Below are 17,542 nucleotides of genomic sequence, written 5' to 3'. Positions count from 1 at the left end.
ACAAACATGTTCCCATTGAACCGCCACCGCGGCTCTGTGGAAGAGGTGACATCAGACCCGTTGTACTGACCACATACTTGTCCCAGAGCTTACTTGTCGCTCCCCCCCTTTTTTTTAAGAGAAAAGGGGGAAAGGAGGCTGCGTCATGGCGAGGAACTAAAAGGTGGGGCGCAGAGGAAAATGCTCTGGTGACTTGGGAGGCTTTCCCTGAAAGTCTAAGGACCAGATTCATCTACACTGGGGCTGGGGCTGCACGGGTCCCGGTCCTCGTTTAGCCACCGACCCAGTTTAGGGAGATATTGGCCAGTCCCTGCTACTCCCCAGGCTCGGTTTCCTCGCCTGTGAAACGGGCACGATAACGTGGGCTGAGGGGCAGAGAAGGCCTGATTGCCCGGACCGTGAGCGTCTTGCAGAGCGGGTGCTACGACGGCCACCAGGGGGCGCGAGAGGCTCCTGCTGGACCGCGACCCCGCAGATCCACTCCCTGCCTGCCTGCGCCAGGACCTACCCGCATGGGCTGAAGCCCCTCTTCTGGGAAGGGCGCTTGTCGCTTCCGTTCTCTGAGCCTCTTTAAGATGATAATAGTACTGCCCTGGAGGGTCCGGCCAGGTTGATAATCAGATTGCAAAGCACTTGTTCCTCCATTAGGTCACTGCCTTGCCCGGTACCTAGGAGGTGGCCTGATAACCACCTGTGGTGTTCAGGTGACAAGTCTCAAGTCCAGAGTGGAGCCACCAGCCCAAGTTCACCTGGGGAGTCAAACTTGGATGTGACCAGGTGACTCTCAGCCTTTCTTGACCCCTCAGCAACCTCTCACTGTGAGGGTCTATTACAGGGGATCCCTCCCCCTCTCCTTCCCCGCCCCCCCCCCCCAAGCCTCCCCTGGAAAAAGCGTTTGCAAGCCATAGCACCAGGAAGAGGGTGGGAGCGCAGGTGTGGTGCCCCGGAGCGAGCACAGCTCAAGATGGGGAGGAGGGAGAAGGTGGTGACAACAAACAGAACCCCCCTCCTCCCCCCCCCCCAAACCTACTAAGTCACAACACCATCTGAAAGCCTTGTGTCCCGCGGTGGCAACTCAACCCTGTTAAGAACTACAAGTTATCATTTTCTTTTAGAGATCCTGATGGCCTTTGTTTCCATATAGTCCCATGAAGGAATCTGATGTGTCCCATCAGCCTGTTCCCAGGACTGACACCCCAACACGAGAATGCCATTCTTAGGGGCGCCTGGTGGCTCAGTCGGTTAAGCATCGGACTTTGGCTCAGGTCATGATCTCACGGTTCGTGGGTTGGAGCCCCACGTAGGGCTCGGTGCCGACAGCTCGGAGCCTGGAGCCCGCTTAGGATTCTGTGTCTCCCTCTCTCTCTGCCCCTCCCCCACGTGTGCACTCTGTCTCTCTCTCTCTCACTCTCTCTCTCTTAAACATTTAAAAAATGCCATTCTTAGAATTAAGGCATCTTCCTAGGTCAGGGTGTCAGTCATTCACACCCTACAGGGGCATTAATGCACAGAGACTTTCTAGGGGGCAGCTCTTTGTAAGCAGGGGAGCACAGGGTATGAGAAAGGAACGAGGAACCCAGGGAAGCCAGGCCTGGCGGTCGCGCTGGTCCTGGGAGGTGCTGTTATTATCCTCCTCTGTTATTATACAGAGGAGGAAAACTGAGACACAGAGAAGTAATTTAATCAAGGGCATACTGCCCCCCCCCCCCCCAATAGAGGAACCAGAATCCAAGCCTGGCCCCCAGAGCGCGCCCTGCAAATTTTCATCTACAGTTAGGCAATATCACATGGTCGCCAGGTGCAGAGCCTCTGGGTTCAGATTCTAGTTGCTCTGCCTGTGTGACCTTGGGCGATTTACCCCTCTGTCCTCATTTGTAGCGTGGGGGTAGGAGTAGTTGCCTCCCGGGATTCTCCTCATTGGGTTAAAACCTGTGGCACGTTTAGAACAGTGTCATGCATGCAGCCACCGTCCAGCAAATAGGAGCCATTATTCCTGAACCCCAGAGAGGCACACGACCTTGAAGAGTCCAGAGTTCTTCAGGACCCTCAAATGCTAGCCCGTGGGGCTCTGGAATCGTCCAGCGGCCTGCTAACGTCTTTCGGCCGGGGCCTCTTTGTGCCCTGCTTCCCGTGGCCGGACGGCGTGGGGCCACCCGTCCAGCCCAGCTCAGCCCCACGCAGGCAAATGAGGTGATGTCAAAGCCTTGGCCGGGGCCCAGCCCCTGAAACCTCCCCTGTTCCCTCCCTCATGTTCTCCCTCGCCCAGATTCACACGCGCACCACACACGCACACAGGCTCTGGCCGGGCCCAGAGGGAAGGCGAGAGGGAGTCAAGGTGGGGGGGGGGGGTGGCCCTGGCCCATCGAAGCGTAGCTCCTGCAGCCGGGTTGAGCTGTGCACCCCCGACTGGAGCTGGACCCGGAGGTTGCCGCCCTCCCTTCCACCTGAAGCCCAGTCCCCGGTGGTCCCGGAGCGCCCTCCTTCTCTGTGTGGGTGTGTGCGGGCGCGTGCCCTGGTTCCCCGGCCCCCCAGGCAGCCATGGCTGATGAGAAGACCTTCCGCATCGGCTTCATTGTGCTGGGGCTCTTCCTGCTGGCCCTCGGCACGTTCCTCATGAGCCACGACCGGCCCCAGGTCTACGGCACCTTCTACGCCATGGGCTGCGTCATGGTGATCGGGGGCGTCGTCTGGAGCATGTGCCAGTGCTACCCCAAGGTAGGTGGGGGTGGCCTCAGATGGGCTGCGGGCCCGGGCCCAGGGAGCTCGGGGGCCCTGCCTCTGTTCCCCGCATAGCGCCCCCTCCTTCACTGGTCTTTTCCTCCTCCCCTGTTTTACTCTCTTTTCTTCCCTCTGCCCTCATGAGCATCCATCCATCCATCCATCCCTTCCTCCTCATCAGGATTGATCAGAAGCCCCCTGGACCCGGAGCCCTGAGCCCTGTGGGAGACACAGTGAAACCCCACGCACAATCATGTGCTTGACATCAATATTAAGGAGCGTTTGCTGCCTGCCAGGCATCCCTGCACGCACGGTGCGGTTGTCCTCGTCCTGCGCTTTTTGGTACCGTCTGTAGTTCCGTATTCTCTTATCTTTTAAGCTTATGTATTGATTTTTGAGAGAGAGAGAGAGAGAGAGAGAGTGAGGGAGGGAGGGGGGGGTGGAGAGAGAGAGAGGGAGAAAGAAGGGGCCAGAGAAGGGGAAAGAGAGAGAATCCCAAGCAGGCTCTTTGCCAACGTGCAGACGCGGGGCTCGAACCCACGAACCGTGAGATCATGACTTGAGCTCAAGTTGGCGGCCTAAGCGACTGAGCCACCCAGGTGCCCCTGTAGTTCCATTTTAGAGTGGAGAGGCACTGGGCTCAGGAAGTGAGGTCCCTCAGCCCCTAAGTGTCCAAGTTGGGGCTTAGAGCTCAGATGTGTGTGTCCACCTCCGAGGGCTATCCCTGTGTCCCAGAGCCGCTGAGAGTTCTAGGGTGGGTCAGGGGTAACTTTGACCGTGTGGCTTGGGCAGTGCTCTCTTCTTCGGTTTTATGTACTCCTAGCCTTATGAGCGACTTAATGATGAGAAGAGCACTGGTTTGGGAGTCCTGAGTTCTAGTTCCTGCTCTGTCTCAAACTTTCTGTGTGACCTTTGAGTGTCTGAACCTCAGTTTCTTTCATCTGTAAAATGGGCCCCAAGCTTTTATTTCTCCCAGCCTCCCAAAGTTATTATGAATAACAGAGAAGAGATGGGATGTAGGAATGTTTTATAAACTGTAGGGTGCTGTATTTAGGAGAAGGGCTTCTAATCGCACTGTTAATGGTCTTCCCCAGCAATGTGTGGGGCATGTCAGGCGTTGTGATCTGTCAGTGCCCAGGCAGGATGAGTGACTTTTCCAAGGTCACACAGCTGGTCAGACAGACCCAGGGAGACAAGGAGAGAAGCATGGATTCTAACTTGGGCTCTGTCTCCAACCGTCTGGAAGACTCTGGGCAAACCCCTTCCTTCGCTGAGCCTCAGTTTCCTCATTTGTACAACGCGTGTGTCAGGCAGAGGGTGCCGGAAAGGGGGTGCATCGAAGGGCCCTGCGGGTCCTGACATGTAGGGCTCCGGGCCCCAGGCAGCCCCCACAACCCGCACCCCCCCTCCTCCCTCCCACCTGGGTGGCTGTGCTCAGGGGTTCAGGGGAGGAGGGAGGGAGGGAGGAAGCTCCTGGGGGCCGGGACCTGGCTCTCCCCAGCCCTGCCCCCTCTGTGGGCCAGCCCCGGGCTGTCAGTGTGTTTGGTGCTGGGGCGGTCTGGACTGGTTTGTAGTCATTCACCGGGCAGTTTACAGTCAACTAGCCTCTGTCTGTGCAATGCCCTGAGTGGAGGTCACCAGGAGAAGAGGTCCTCGGGGCCCCTGCCACCTGTGTCACCACCTCCGTTGTCACCCTCCTCCCAGAGAGGAGGCTGCATCCTGGGGCCCGGCGAGGGGACAGCAGGGGTGTGGAGGGCGGTGTCCTTCCTGCCCTCTCCCCCTTTACCCGAGGTTGGCTCTGGGGGGCAGGTGAGGGCCCGGGTGGCGGTGGGGAGTGAGGGAGCGAGGGGAGAGGGAATCTTACTGGGTATTAATGAGTAACTGTTGATAGATCCACGTGTTCAGCTGCTGTGGAGGCAGCACCCGCTTTGGTGTCTACCGGGCCTAGAGGCAACTCCCTCCTCCCTACGCCCCTCTTCTGTGACCTTGGCAGGGGCTGCCCCCCACCTCCGGGAGCCTCGCGTGGCCCAGGGGGAGGAGTCAGGGAGGTCTTGTATGTGGGGGCCCCGTATCACACTCTCGTCCTCAGAATTGGCGTGTGTGGCGTCGGGCAGGCCTCTGAACGTGTGTGCAGGCGTGTGAGCACCGGTGCGGGGCTGTGTGGGTGTGTGTTTCAGAGACGCAGGCTGTGCGAGCTGGCATACCGAGGCCGGGAAGGAAGGTGTGTTGTTGGCTGGGGAGGTGTCGCCGGAGGAGAGGCCCCGGCCTCCCACATTGTCTCAGGGCCTGGGCCGTCGGGGCCCATTCTCCCCTGCCTCTCAGTGCCCGACAAATGGGAATTTTCCGGGTTGAAGCAAACACAGATATAAGGGAACGGAATCAGCCAGTTAAGATATGAGAGTAACGTGAATGAAGCGGTCCCTGTCCTGAGGGGCTGGGGGTCTCATGGGGGAGACCATTTTCTGCCCGATGGGGAGACAGCAGGCTTCACGGAGAAGACGAGCTGGCCTCTGTAGGTTAAGTAGAAGTCCACCAGGCAGAGAAGATGGGGAGGGACTTTCCAGGAAGGAGGAACAGCGTGACCCAAGACACGAGGTAAAAGGACAGGGGGAGTGGGTCGACGTGACTGCTGCAAGGGGAAGGTTGGAAGGAAGGTGGAGACGGAGAGGGCTCAGCTCCGCGGGGCCTGGGGACACGATTAGCCTTGCAGTTCAGGAAAGTTCCCAGGCTGACATCTGAAAGGATGGAGGTTCGGGGGCAACCAGGCCAGTGGAGGAAGACTACTCCTCACCGGTCCAGGTGAGAGATGGTGGGCCCCTGGACTGAGGCAGAATTTGAACCCAAGCCTGTAGGAACCGAGAAGAACTAGTTCATCACATGTGCAGGGCCTGCTGTGGCCAGGCATAGCACTGGCACGTCTCCTGAGTTTATCTCATGGAATTTCTGAAGTACACTTGGTCAGATGTGGTGGTCGGCTGGACCTCAGGCATGACAGAGGCAGAGGAATTGGGGCAAATCGGGTAGATGGGGCAGCAGGGATGCTGTGCCCATAGGCTGAGGTGAGGCAGGGCTCCTGGGAGAAGGGAAGGGCTGGCAGAGAAAGCAGGGCCTCTCCCTGTCTGGCTTCTGTTTCTACCCACAGTTCCCCCAAATCCCTCTCCTGCTGGCTCTCCCGGAGCCCGGGACCAGGCCCCCAATTGGCGGCTGATGAATCTGTCCTCTCTATAGGTCTCCCTCGCTCCCTCTGCCACCTCCCTTTGGGGACTGCTCACTGCTCTGCCTGAACACAAATCTGCCCGTGTCCTCGTCTGCCGAGGACTCCTCCAGGGCTCCCATTGCTTCTGGGTAAAGACTGAACTCCTTAGTCTGATGTTCTGGGGTCCTCGTAGTCTGGTATCCCCTCACCAGTTTCAACTCTGCCTGTCCCTCTCTTAAAAGGACTTGTGTTCTAACATGCTCCAGCCTTTCCTTCCCCCTCAGGCTTTCCACTGTGGTGACAGTAGTGATGGTGTATCATGATGATGATGAAGGTAATCGTGATGATGATAGTGGTGTTGATGGAGATGATGGTGGTGATGGTGATGGTGATGATGTTGATGGAGATGATGTTGATGGAGACGGTGATGGTGGTGATGGTGATGGAGATGATGTTGATGGAGATGATGATGGTGGTGATGGTGATGATGTTGATGGAGATGATGATGGTAATAATGATGATGATGGTGGTGATGGTGGTGGTGATGGTGATGGTAAGGATATACTGATGATGTTGATGGAGATTATGACTGTGGAGGTGGTGATGGTGAAGGTGATGATGTTGATGGAGATGATGATGATGGAGATGATGATGGTGATAATGATGATGATGGTGGTGATGGTGGTGGTGATGATGTTGATGGAGATGATGTTGATGGAGATGATGATGGTGGTGATGGTGATGGTGATGATGTTGATGGAGATGATGTTGATGGAGATGATGATGGTGATAATGATGATGGTGGTGATGGTGATGATGTTGATGGAGATGATGATGGTGATAATGATGATGATGGTGGTGATGATGGTGGTGATGGTGGTGGTGATGGTGATGGTAAGGATATACTGATGATGTTGATGGAGATTATGACTGTGGAGGTGGTGATGGTGAAGGTGATGATGTTGATGGAGATGATGATAGTGGTGGTGGTGACGGTGACGATGGTGGTGTGGTTGTGACACGATGGTGACGGTGAAAGAGATGATGGTAGTGGTGGTGATTGTGGGGTGCTAATCGTGTTGTTGAGGAAGAGGAGGAGAAGGAGGAGGCGGAGGAGGAGGAGGAGGAAGGGAGGGAGGTGGTGACTGAGCCATGAGGTAATGAGATAGAGGAATGGGCAGCTTCTAAGAAGTACAGAGCCAGCTGGCAAGTGCAGGGCATCCTTGGTAGGTGTGGAAGATACCAAGACCCTTGCCTTATTTCTAGACATTTGGGGGGAAGCTTACCACTCATAGGAGTTCTAAGAACCCCTCTACCCATCATCCCCTGCTCCCCAGCAGGAGGGAGCTTTTGCGGTGCAAACAAGTGTCTTTTACTTATCGCGCTCTGTAGGAAGAGAGAGACTATTCATGACTCTCGTATATTACAGTGGGGTCTCATCACATATTTGTTGAACGGATTTTCAGTTGAGGACAGCAGACTCAGAGAGGCCAGACAGCTTCATCCCCTGTAGCATCAAACTATGGTTTACTGAGCGGCCCCTATGTGCCCAGCATTGTTCTGGGGAATTCCTCATACGTTATCTCATGGAATCCGCACAGCAAACCCAGGAGACGGGTCTCGCTAGCCCCATTTAACAAACATGGTGGTAAGATACACATCGCATGAAGTTTGCCGTCTTAACCATTTTGAAGTAGTGTTAATTAAATTCACATTGTTGTGCAACCAATCTCCACAGCCCTTTTCATCTTGCAAAACTGAAACTCTATTACGCCCATTAAACAATAACTCCCCACCCCCCTCCCTCCAGTCTGTGGCAACTGCCATTCTACTCTCTGTCTCTATGACTTTGACTATTGAAGGCACCTCATACAAGTGGACTGGTACAGAATTTGTCTTTTTGTTACTGGCTTATTTTTTTTTAATGTGTATTTTTGAGACAGCACAAGCAGGGGAGGGGCAGGGAGAGGGGGATAGAGGATCCGAAGTGGGCTCCGTGCTGACAGGCTGACATCAGTGAGCCTGATGTGGGGCTTGAACTCACAAACCGTGAGATCGTGACCTGTGCTGAAGTCAGACGCTCAACCGATTGAGCCACCCATGGCGCCCGTTACTGGCTTATTTCTTCAAGGTTCATCCATGTCGTAGCCTGTGTTAGACCCTCCCTCCTTTTTAAGGCCGAAGGACGTTCCACTGCATGTATGTACCACATTTTATCTATTCATCTGTTGTTGGACACTCGAGTTGCTTCCACCTTTCGGCTGTTGTGAACAACGCTGCAAATATCTCTTCGAGGCTAGCCCATTTTACAGAGGAGCACGTAGAGGCTCTGAGAGGAGGGATGAGCTGCCCGAGGGAAGAATCTCCCTGGTCTCCTGGATCCCCCAAAGCAGGGCTCCTTCTGTCTCATCCCACTGCCTCCTTTATGACCTGCCTCCCCTCTGCCACCAGGCGCCCACCCCATGTGCTGCACCTGCAGAGACCTCTTGATCCCTGAAAGTTCAAGGACAGGGACTAGCGGGTGCAACGTCAGCCATTCCCTTCCCTTCCCCCGCTGCAGCCTCTGTGCCCAGAAATCAATGACAATGATCTGCTTTCCACTCACGGGCCAGATATGGATGAAGCACCCACTGTGTGCCAGGCACATTCTGGGCACTGGACGAGGACCCCGGGAAACGAGAAGACACCACCTCCTCCAGCGCAGGGATGTTTGTCTCATTTGCTCACTGCTGCCCCCTAGGGCCAAGGAGCGTGCTTCACACACAGCTCGTGCTCAATAAATGTCTTTTGGGTGAAATGAAGATCCTGGTGGGAGCAGAAGCCTAGAGATCCAAACACCCTCCCCCTCTTCTCCCGCCGCCCCTGCCGCTGCTGCGTCCTGAGCCGGCCCCTCTCCTGTCACACGGCGGCCGGGGCCCCCTGGTCAGGATGGGCGGGGGAGCTGCAGAGAAGCCTTTTCTCCTTTGCCTTGCAGATCACCTTCATACCCGCTGACTCTGACTTCCAAGGTAACCTGTCCCCAAAGGCGCTGGGCCTGCTGGAGAATGGGCTCGCCTCCGAGATGAAGAGGTAGGTGCCAGGCCCTCGGGGGTGGGGGGCAGCGGCAGCCCCTCAGGCCAGGCCAGCCTCCTCTTACAGAGGAGACTGATGGAGTCCGGGTGGGAGGGGCGGGCGGTATCTCCTCTGCTTTGCCGCAGGTTCCCGCTTTGCCTCCCCACGCACTGGGAGCATGCTATTAATAATTGGGGATTGTTCTGAACTCTCAATTCTACGACGTAGGCATTATTATTCCCACTTTACAGATGAGGAAACTGAGGCTCAGGGACTTTGCCCTGTCTTGGAGTGACGTAGTGGTGGGGCCAGAAATCAAGAACAGGTGTGGCCCCAAATCCCAAATAGCTGTGACGGCTACTATGCCTTGTGACGGCAAACAAGGGGCATGTCGATGGCCAAGCACAGCCGTGTGGGATTTGGGGAAAGCGACTTACCTCTCTTTGCCCCGCTTGCAAAATAGGGGTACTGATAGCACCTTTCTCCTAGGGCTTCGGGGAGAGATAGGTGAGATCATATAAGCAAAGTGCTGGGAACAGAACCTGGTACATGGTAGGCCCTCTCCCTAAGCGTGTCACCATTCGTAGGAACCACTTCCTTTGCACCAGAGGCTAAACCAGTAATGCACTCGTGACTTCCTTCAGTCCTCATAGAGACCCTGTGAACTGGGGGGGTGGGGGGGGGTCGGGGGTCAGGCCCTTTATACAGATGTGGAAACTGAGGCTCAGAAAGGACAACCACAAGCCTTAAACCTCGTAGGGAGTCAGTGATGGGCCAGACCCTGGGGAGGGAGTGGGACCGGCCACCCTCCCCAGCCCTGGAGGCTGTGGCTCTGTGCTCAGAGCGCTAAGCTGCACGTCCAGGGTCTGTGACCAGGGCCCTGGAACTGTCTGCGTTGCCTAGGGAAGGAGGCAGGGATGGTGTTTTCTGTTCCTGGCGCACAGAGTGACCGAATGTCCCCAGGGGAGTGAGGTGGCTAGACCCTGGGTGGGCACAGGGGTCAGCCTCGGGATCGGTCCCACAGGAAGGGCCACTGCACAGAGCTGCTGCTCAGGCTGCTCTGAGTTCTGGGCTCACCTGTGTGATCCTGGGTGAGGGAGCTAGGCTCCGAACCTCACTTTCCGGAGGGGCTGCAGACAGCATAGAGAACATGATGGCTGGAGCCCTAGCTCTGCCACCTGCTGTCCGAGGCATGCCTTCTTGGCCTCAGTGTTCTTATCCACGAACTGGGTACAGTTACATCCCCCCAAAGGCTTCTTGGAGACCTGGGGAGACCGGATGTCCAGAACAGGGGGCCGGGGGAAGAGGGGGGAACGCCGATGTCTCCTCCTGTGTGGACCTTTGCCCACCTAACTGTCTGTCCTGTCTCCGCTGTCTGCTGTGCGCCACCCAGCTCCCAGCCCCCCTACGTCAGGCTGTGGGAGGAAGCCGCCTATGACCAGAGCCTGCCTGACTTCAGCCACATCCAGATGAAGGTCATGGGCTACCATGAGGACCCCCGTCCCCTGCTGGCCCCTGAGCCGGGACAGCCGCAGCTGGGAGCCAGTGGTGGAGGAGAAGGTGGCCCTTGTGAGGCTCAGGCCTGGATAGAGGCTGCGGTGGTCATCCACAGGGGCTCAGATGAGGACGGGGAAGAGAGAAGCCCGACTGAGAGCAGGCTTGGGTGAGTGCACGGAGTGCAGGAGTGGGGATGCTGCCCAGTTCTGGGGTGAAGGAGGAGGGGCTGTAGGCCACTGATGGCTGGTGGGGGAACATCTGGGACCAGAGAGGGCATGGGGGTGGGGACACCCTGAGAGGCAGCAGATGTAGCAGACGCATGAGTCTGAGCTTGGTCAGCCGGGCCCGGGTTCGAATCCCAGCTCCTCTCCTGTGTAGCCTTGGTGAGCTTCTTATCCCCCTGGGCCTCAGTTCCCCCACGTGGGAATCATCACTCCTACCTCAGAGGGTTGTTGTGAGAACTGGGACAGTGCTTTCAAGTACCAGGCCCACCACCGCCCCCTGCACTCTCTGAATGCTCATTGTGAGTTCCCCTGGGGGCAGGGAGCCTGACGACCTGAGTTCAAATGCGGGCTCTGTTGCTGAGGTGCTCTGGGACCTCCGGCAGGGCGCTCCCCACCCAGCCCTTCCCTGGCTGTTTATGAACTGGGCTTCTCCTGCGTCCATTTATTCATTTATCCTACTGCCATTGCTGGAACCTACTGCCTGCCCCCCACCCCGAAGGCCCCCCACCCCTCAGGAGCTCCGTGTCTGATGTGGGAGGCAGACGAGGGAACAGAAGGTGACCCCTGAGTGGCTGGAGAGGCAGAGGAAGGACCCGGTGTGGATAATAACATAATAATGCCCATTTCTTGAGCACCTACTATGTGCCAGGCATTGTGCAAAGTGCTTTGCACCCACTATGCGCTGTAATCCTCTGAGACAACCCTAGGAGTGAGTACGATTACTTCTCCCACTTTACAGGGGAGGAAACTGAGGCCCAGACAGGTGAACTCACCTGCCCCGGGCCTTGCAGCCAGTGGCTGGAATTTGGACCCAGGCACTCTGACTCAGGGCTACCCTCACCCTCTCGGCCTTTGCTCCTGCAGCCTCCGGGCCTGTCCCCAGGGCCCTGCACCCCTGGCTTCCTTCCAAGATGACCTGGATGTGGGCTCCAATGAGGAAGGGAGCCTCAACCCATCTCCGCCTGAGGAGGATGAGCCTCACCCCCCGCCCGGGGAGCCCTGGGCCTGCAAGTGCCCGCTGGACCGCTTCCATGACTTTGCCCTGATTGACGCCCCCATGTCAGAGGACGCACCTCCAGAGCGGCAATGGTGGGATACCGCCCTGTCCAGCTATGGGCAGCAGTCCCAAAGGACAAAGAAGGAGGAAGAGGAGCCTTCAGACATAGGCACAGAGGAGCCAGAGCAGGAAGGGGAAGACTTGTACTATGGGCTGCCGGACAGCCCTGGGGACCCCCTTCCGGACAAGGAGCTGGGCTTTGAGCCCGACGCCCAGGGCTGAGATGGGACCACTCCCCGGGTTCTAGCCCTGCACCACCGCTAACCCTCATGTCACCTCACAGGGCCTCGATGCCCCTGTCTGCCAAATGGGGCTGTGTGGAGGTTTGCACAAGACAGTGGACCCGAGAGCACTCTGGGGGCTCCAAGAAGTGCATGGGGAGGGGATGTTTGCTGTCAGTGGACCGTTGCTCTCCAGCTGTTAGTTTCCTGTGGTGAAGCTTTGAAGGTACACTGTGATTCACTGAGAAGATTCGCTGCCGCTGGGGCCTTTTCTGCCTCCCCCCAAAGCTGGCCTCTGAGCAGGACCCAACTTGGTGCTACCCTGATCCTCTGTGAAGGCCTCTCAGGGTTCCCGATCCCACTCCCCGCCCCCCACCCCCCATCCTGCCCCACGCGCCATTCGGAGTGAACCACGCCATCTGCCCACGTCCCTCCTGTGGCCCCCTCGGCCCCAGATCCAAAACCTTCCATGAGTCGCCTCTGCTGACCTCCGACTGTCCCCCTGGCCGGCCCCACGCCACAACCTCCTCTCTCTAATTCCACGCCCCCCTCCCACTACCGCGTCCCAAGCTGTCCCCTCCACCAGCGTGCCCTTTGTTTCCTTGCATGTCTTGGCAACTTCATGCTCAGCCTTCAGACCCCGGCACAGAGGTCCCTCCTCTGAAAGCTTCGCCTGGTGTTACCGCCTCCCGGAACGAGTTACTTCTGGCTCCTCTGTGCACCCTCGGGCCTCGAACACTTACCGCCGGAGCAGGGCTGGCTGCTCGAGGCTAGCACGTTAACTCTCCTCACCTCAGTATCTCCTGCGCTCCGGCCAGTGGTCACTGAAGGCTTACAAGCCTGAGCAGAGCCTTTTGCAGGTGGTTGCCCCCATCACCATCCCCGAACTCTCAGCCCCCCACCCCTTCATTCTCTGGCATTCAGACCTCCAAATGGCATGCACAGGAGTCACAAAGGCAGGCAGAAAAGCTCCCACAGAAACCCCCTTCCCTGCAGAGTACATCTGCGTTGGCTTGGGACTGTGGGTGAAACGAAGCCTCCTGGCTCGATTCAGCTTGATTCCGGTGGTGTTTACGGAGCACCTACGGTGTCCCAGACACTACGCCGGACTCTTTAGGGGGAGAGAGACACAAACCTAGAAGGTTCTTGCCCGCCAAGAGCTTACGATCTACTGAGCTTGGCATCTTGTAAGTTAGGAACAGAGTGCAGAGTGCAAGCCAAGGCGGGAGCTGAGGGGGTTGACAGTGGACACACCGGGGGCAGTAGAGTGACAGCTGCACAACTGTCTGGGGCCATCGAATGCAGCGACGACTAGCTCAGGCTACCTGAGCAACCCCCGAAGTTATCACTGTCCCGCAGCCTCCCGGTGTAATGCTTGTATGAGTCTGATCTCTGCCAACGCCTGTGTGCCCCAGCATGGACAGTGGCAGCGTCCGAGAGAAGGCCAGTGACAATGCTTCCCACTCAGAACTTGCACCCGGGGCCTCTGGGTTAGAGTTGGGGGTCTCGGCTGAGGGAGGGGGATGCGCCCTGTGCTGAGTCAGAAGTACACGCCCCTGGAGACGCACCTCCCCCTTCATTCTGGGTCATTACCACCCCCACCCAGTAGGAAAGCCTCTATGGTGAAGGGCGCCGCGGGGCACCTCCCCTCTGCCATTGCATGCTCCCGCCAGTGGCCCTGAGACAGTGGACAGTAAGGTGCAGCGTCAGGGGAGCAGGTGACCTGCATCAGAAGGAGAGTCTGGGCAAACAGCTAAAATAAAGTGTTTGATGTTTAAAGGGGTCACCTTCACCTACAAATTCTTTTATGTGAAACTACCACCCATCCCCTCTCTGGGCGGGATGAATAAGGCATCGTGCCCGGCGGGCACCGTGGGCACTCTCTGGAAAGTGAACACCACCCGCGGTGCGGTGACCATGTGGGACAGCTGTGTGGCACAGAATCTCAGGAGCCGCCCGTGCCCCTGAATCACAACTGCGGGGCGTTCCCCAGAGAACCCAGAGCCTCTGGCTGCCAGGCCCGCCAGCAGAGAGCCTAACCCTGTCCCGGGGAGTGGCACGTGGGGGGGGCGGGTTGGGGCAGCAGAGAGAGATGGCGAGGCTCAGGCTTTGCCAGTCCTGGGTCCCCCCCCCCCCCCCCATGTCTTGCAGCATGATGGGGATCCCGTATGCATAGCCTGCGCTGGGCAGTCCTGGTCTATGCCCACTGTCCCCACTTATTATTCGTGGACCCTTTCACTGTCAAAATTGTCCCAGCTGAAGGATAAATTGTGTATTCACCCCGCTCTGCAAACTGGGGCAAGTCTGGTCGCCTCTGGGGCCCTCATGTTCCTCGTGTGCAAAAGGGAGGTGAGATGGCCCCCTGCCTTTGACTTTTGCAGAGTTAGATGTTTGATAGAATCCATCTGCCAGTGCCCTGCGGGAGAAGCCCACCCAGAGCTCACGCATAGTTAATAGTTGGGTTCACTATGGCCGTGAGGGCGACAGACCCCAAGGCAGCCATGTCCCAGAGGGGGTGAGAAAGAGCTTATTGAGGAGTTAGGGGTTTTGAGGGAGGGTCTGGGGAAGTGGGGCTCTGCCCCACACCGGGTACTGGCGGGAAGCAGGACTAACCCTCTGATTAATCCGTCTGATCTAGAAGGAGGGAAGGCTAGGCCCAAGCTAATGCTGTCGTTGGGTCGTTGGCAGACGGGCAGAGCTCACGGACCAGCCACGAGAGGCGGGTGTGTGCTCACTGTTGTGTGTTGTGTGTTGTGTGTTCCTGCTTGCCTGGGCTCAGCCACAGTTAACGCGGTGGCCTTGATTTGCCTTGACCGTCATGGGCACAGAGGGGCCTTCGCCTGATGCCGATGTTCCGTGAAATTGTTCATGTTCAACAGGACTTGGAGGCCTAGCTGTGAGGGCCAGGCTGGCTCCTGGCTGCCAGGCTCTTCTTCCTCAGGGCTCACTGCCTGGGGGGTCCTCTGTGGGGGGCTTGCCAACGACTATGGGGACGTGGGGGTGCCGAGGAGAACATGATGTGGATTCCGTTTGAAAGGAAGGGTCTGCAGCTTTTTAAAAGTTTGACGAGCAAGGGGGCAGCGGGGCTCTCGTTCCATTTGGCTCTGACCTTCCCAAAGTCCATGATTTGCCTCGCTGGCTTGTTACACCTGAAATCCCATCGCTGCGCTCTGTTCCCTTGGCCTTGACGACTTTCAGTCTCCTCTAAGAACATGGGCCTCTGGGACGGCCCCTCTCACTGGTTGATGAACTGGGAGGAGGGCGGGTGAGGTCTTCATGATGGTCCAGGGGTGGGTGGGGTGCCCTTCAGGTCTGGAGGCCTTGGTGAGCCCGGGGATGTCAGCCCTCAGCCCCAGGCTCCAGATCCATGTACCGTGGCAGAAATTCCGGCTCTTTTCACCCTCCAGTTGGGTCAGAGGGACTTGGGAAGTTTCCACTCTCTGGGGAGGAAAAGGCCCTGGAGGGATAGTCCCTGCCCTTAACTGGACAAAAAAGTGGTCCCGGGGGCAGTGAGCTTGGGCTTGCCCTGACCTTGGGCAGGTTGCAGCCTCCCCTGGGCTTCTGTCCCTGTTCGCCATGTGACTAGGTGGACACAGACAAGATTTCACTTTTATTAACAGTCCTTAAACACTGTGCCTTTTATCCCAACTGGTCCTCACAACTGCCCTGGGGACAGATCCATCAGCCCCACCTATGACATGTTTGTTCTAAATCCCACACCCTGGGGGCGCCTGGGTGGCTCAGTCGGTTGGGCATCCGACTTCGGCTCGGGTCATGATCTCGCGGTCCGTGAGTTCGAGCCCCGCGTCGGGCTCTGTGCTGACCGCTCAGAGCCTGGAGCCTGTTTCAGATTCTGTGTCTCCCTCTCTCTCTGACCCTCCCCCGTTCATGCTCTCTGTCTCAAAAATAAATAAACGTTAAAAAAAAATTAAAAAAAAAAATCCCACACCCTGGACTTGCACTCAGCCTCTGCCAGTTCCTTGCTGTGTGACTTTGGACAAGTCGCCGTCCCTCTCTGAGCCTCAGTGTCCACATTTACACAATGGGGAGGACGTCATGAAGAATTAAGGGATATCACGTGTCTGGCGCACAGCAGGTGCTTGAACAATGTCAGCAAGTCCTTCCTTCCCACTCTGGGCCTCCGTGTCCTCGTCTGCACAGTGTGGATCCGCTCTGTCCTGCTTACAAATTGGCAGTCGGAGAGTGATGGCAATCCTGGGTGGATGTCAGGTCAGGACTGAAGCTTGGGGGATCCAGTCTCCTAGATTCCCCAAGGCGGACCACAAGCCCCGCCGTGCAGAACGGGGAACCCTCGGTTAGAGGCGGGATCTTCTGTGGGAGACACCAGAGTCCTGGCCAAGGCAGCCTAGTTCAGAGACTGCTTGGGGGGGGGGGAAGGGCAGTGAGGGCCCAAGAGACCCAGAAAGTGCCCAGGTCAGATATCGGGTCCCACAGGTGGTTTTTCACAGGGTGAAAATTTCCCAGGCCACCTGCACATCCTCCACGTTTAAACCCGGACAGGAGCAGACTTGAAGCAGGAGGGGGTAGGTGGGCAGCTGCAGGCCTCGGATGCCTGATCAGCCAGCCTGGGGGCAGGGAAGGGTAGGGGTAGACTTCATTATTCCTTCCTTCCTCCATCTATTCTGGCTACAGACACTCATCAGGCCCCTGCTTGATGTCACCCCGTGTCCCAGGCCCTGGGGATAGAGAGAGGCATCTGACCCGTGCCCGTCTGGGGGGCCCACGCTCCCATGAGAAGCACGGTGGGGGTCTGGCCCCGCCTGGGGAGTTCGCAAGAGCTCCTCAGAGAGGTAACTCGAACCGAGCTGAGTCCTGAAGGGTTTACCAGGGAAGAAAGGAGTGGGAGACCGGCCGGAACGAGGGCTGGGCGCCCCGAGTCACCCCACCACGTTCCAGGAATTGGCCCAGGGGTAGGTATGCGTGGAGCCTAGGATAGGATGAGAAAGGCTGCAGGGGACACGGGCGGGTAGGTGGGGCCCGATCAGGTGGACTGCGGATGCTTCCCTGGAGCAGGTGTGGAAGGCCCGGCCGACGGGACTGACCAGGACAAGCTACAGTGTCCGTAGAAGGAGGACCTGGGACACTCGGAGCCGCCCAAAGAATGAGCAGTCACATCTGACAGACAGAGGTTACCGTTCTTTACAGAGAGAGCTAACAACCAGGCAGGGAAAGAGAAAAGAGTGCAGCCACCGGAAAGATCTGCCACCCCGTAAAAGAGACAAAGGGAAAAACACGGTCGGCTTCAGGAATGATCCAAGGAATGCACACTGAAAACACCAAGAACCCGTATTTTACTCAGGACATCGGGCCCATTTCGTAAAGAGGGTCACGACGGGTGGTGTTAGCGGAGCGTGGAGGGACAGGGCTGTTTCTTACACTGCTGGTGGGAAAGGAGAGGACACAGGCTCTGGCGGGGGGGGTCAACGTGGCGGCGGGCGGGGAGCGTCTCAGCACCGCCCACCCCGCGCTCTGCAAGGCCACACGCGGGAGCTCATGCCGAGGAACTAATCAGGGGTGCCGAGATGGACCGACAGAAGGGTGTTACCTGTGGCCTTGC

The 17,542-nt window shown here is 57.5% G+C and overlaps 1 protein-coding gene across 1 annotated transcript; it reads left to right on the top strand.

Annotated features, from left to right (window-relative positions):
• The first annotated feature begins 2,348 nt into the window (after positions 1–2,348).
• Positions 2,349–13,746, top strand: BSND (barttin CLCNK type accessory subunit beta). Its single transcript, XM_019449167.2, has 4 exons — positions 2,349–2,715; positions 8,889–8,983; positions 10,359–10,628; positions 11,551–13,746. The coding sequence occupies exons 1-4, from the start codon at positions 2,539–2,541 to the stop codon at positions 11,963–11,965; spliced, it is 957 nt and encodes a 318-aa protein (XP_019304712.2). The 5' UTR covers positions 2,349–2,538; the 3' UTR covers positions 11,966–13,746.
• Positions 13,747–17,542: the final 3,796 nt, after the last annotated feature.

This window comes from Panthera pardus, unplaced genomic scaffold (assembly GCF_024362965.1).
Source record: "Panthera pardus isolate Hobbes unplaced genomic scaffold, ASM2436296v1 HiC_scaffold_11, whole genome shotgun sequence".
Taxonomy (NCBI): domain Eukaryota; kingdom Metazoa; phylum Chordata; class Mammalia; order Carnivora; family Felidae; genus Panthera; species Panthera pardus.
The sequence above is the reverse complement of the archived record's forward strand: the minus strand, read 5'-3'. Positions and strand labels throughout refer to the sequence as shown.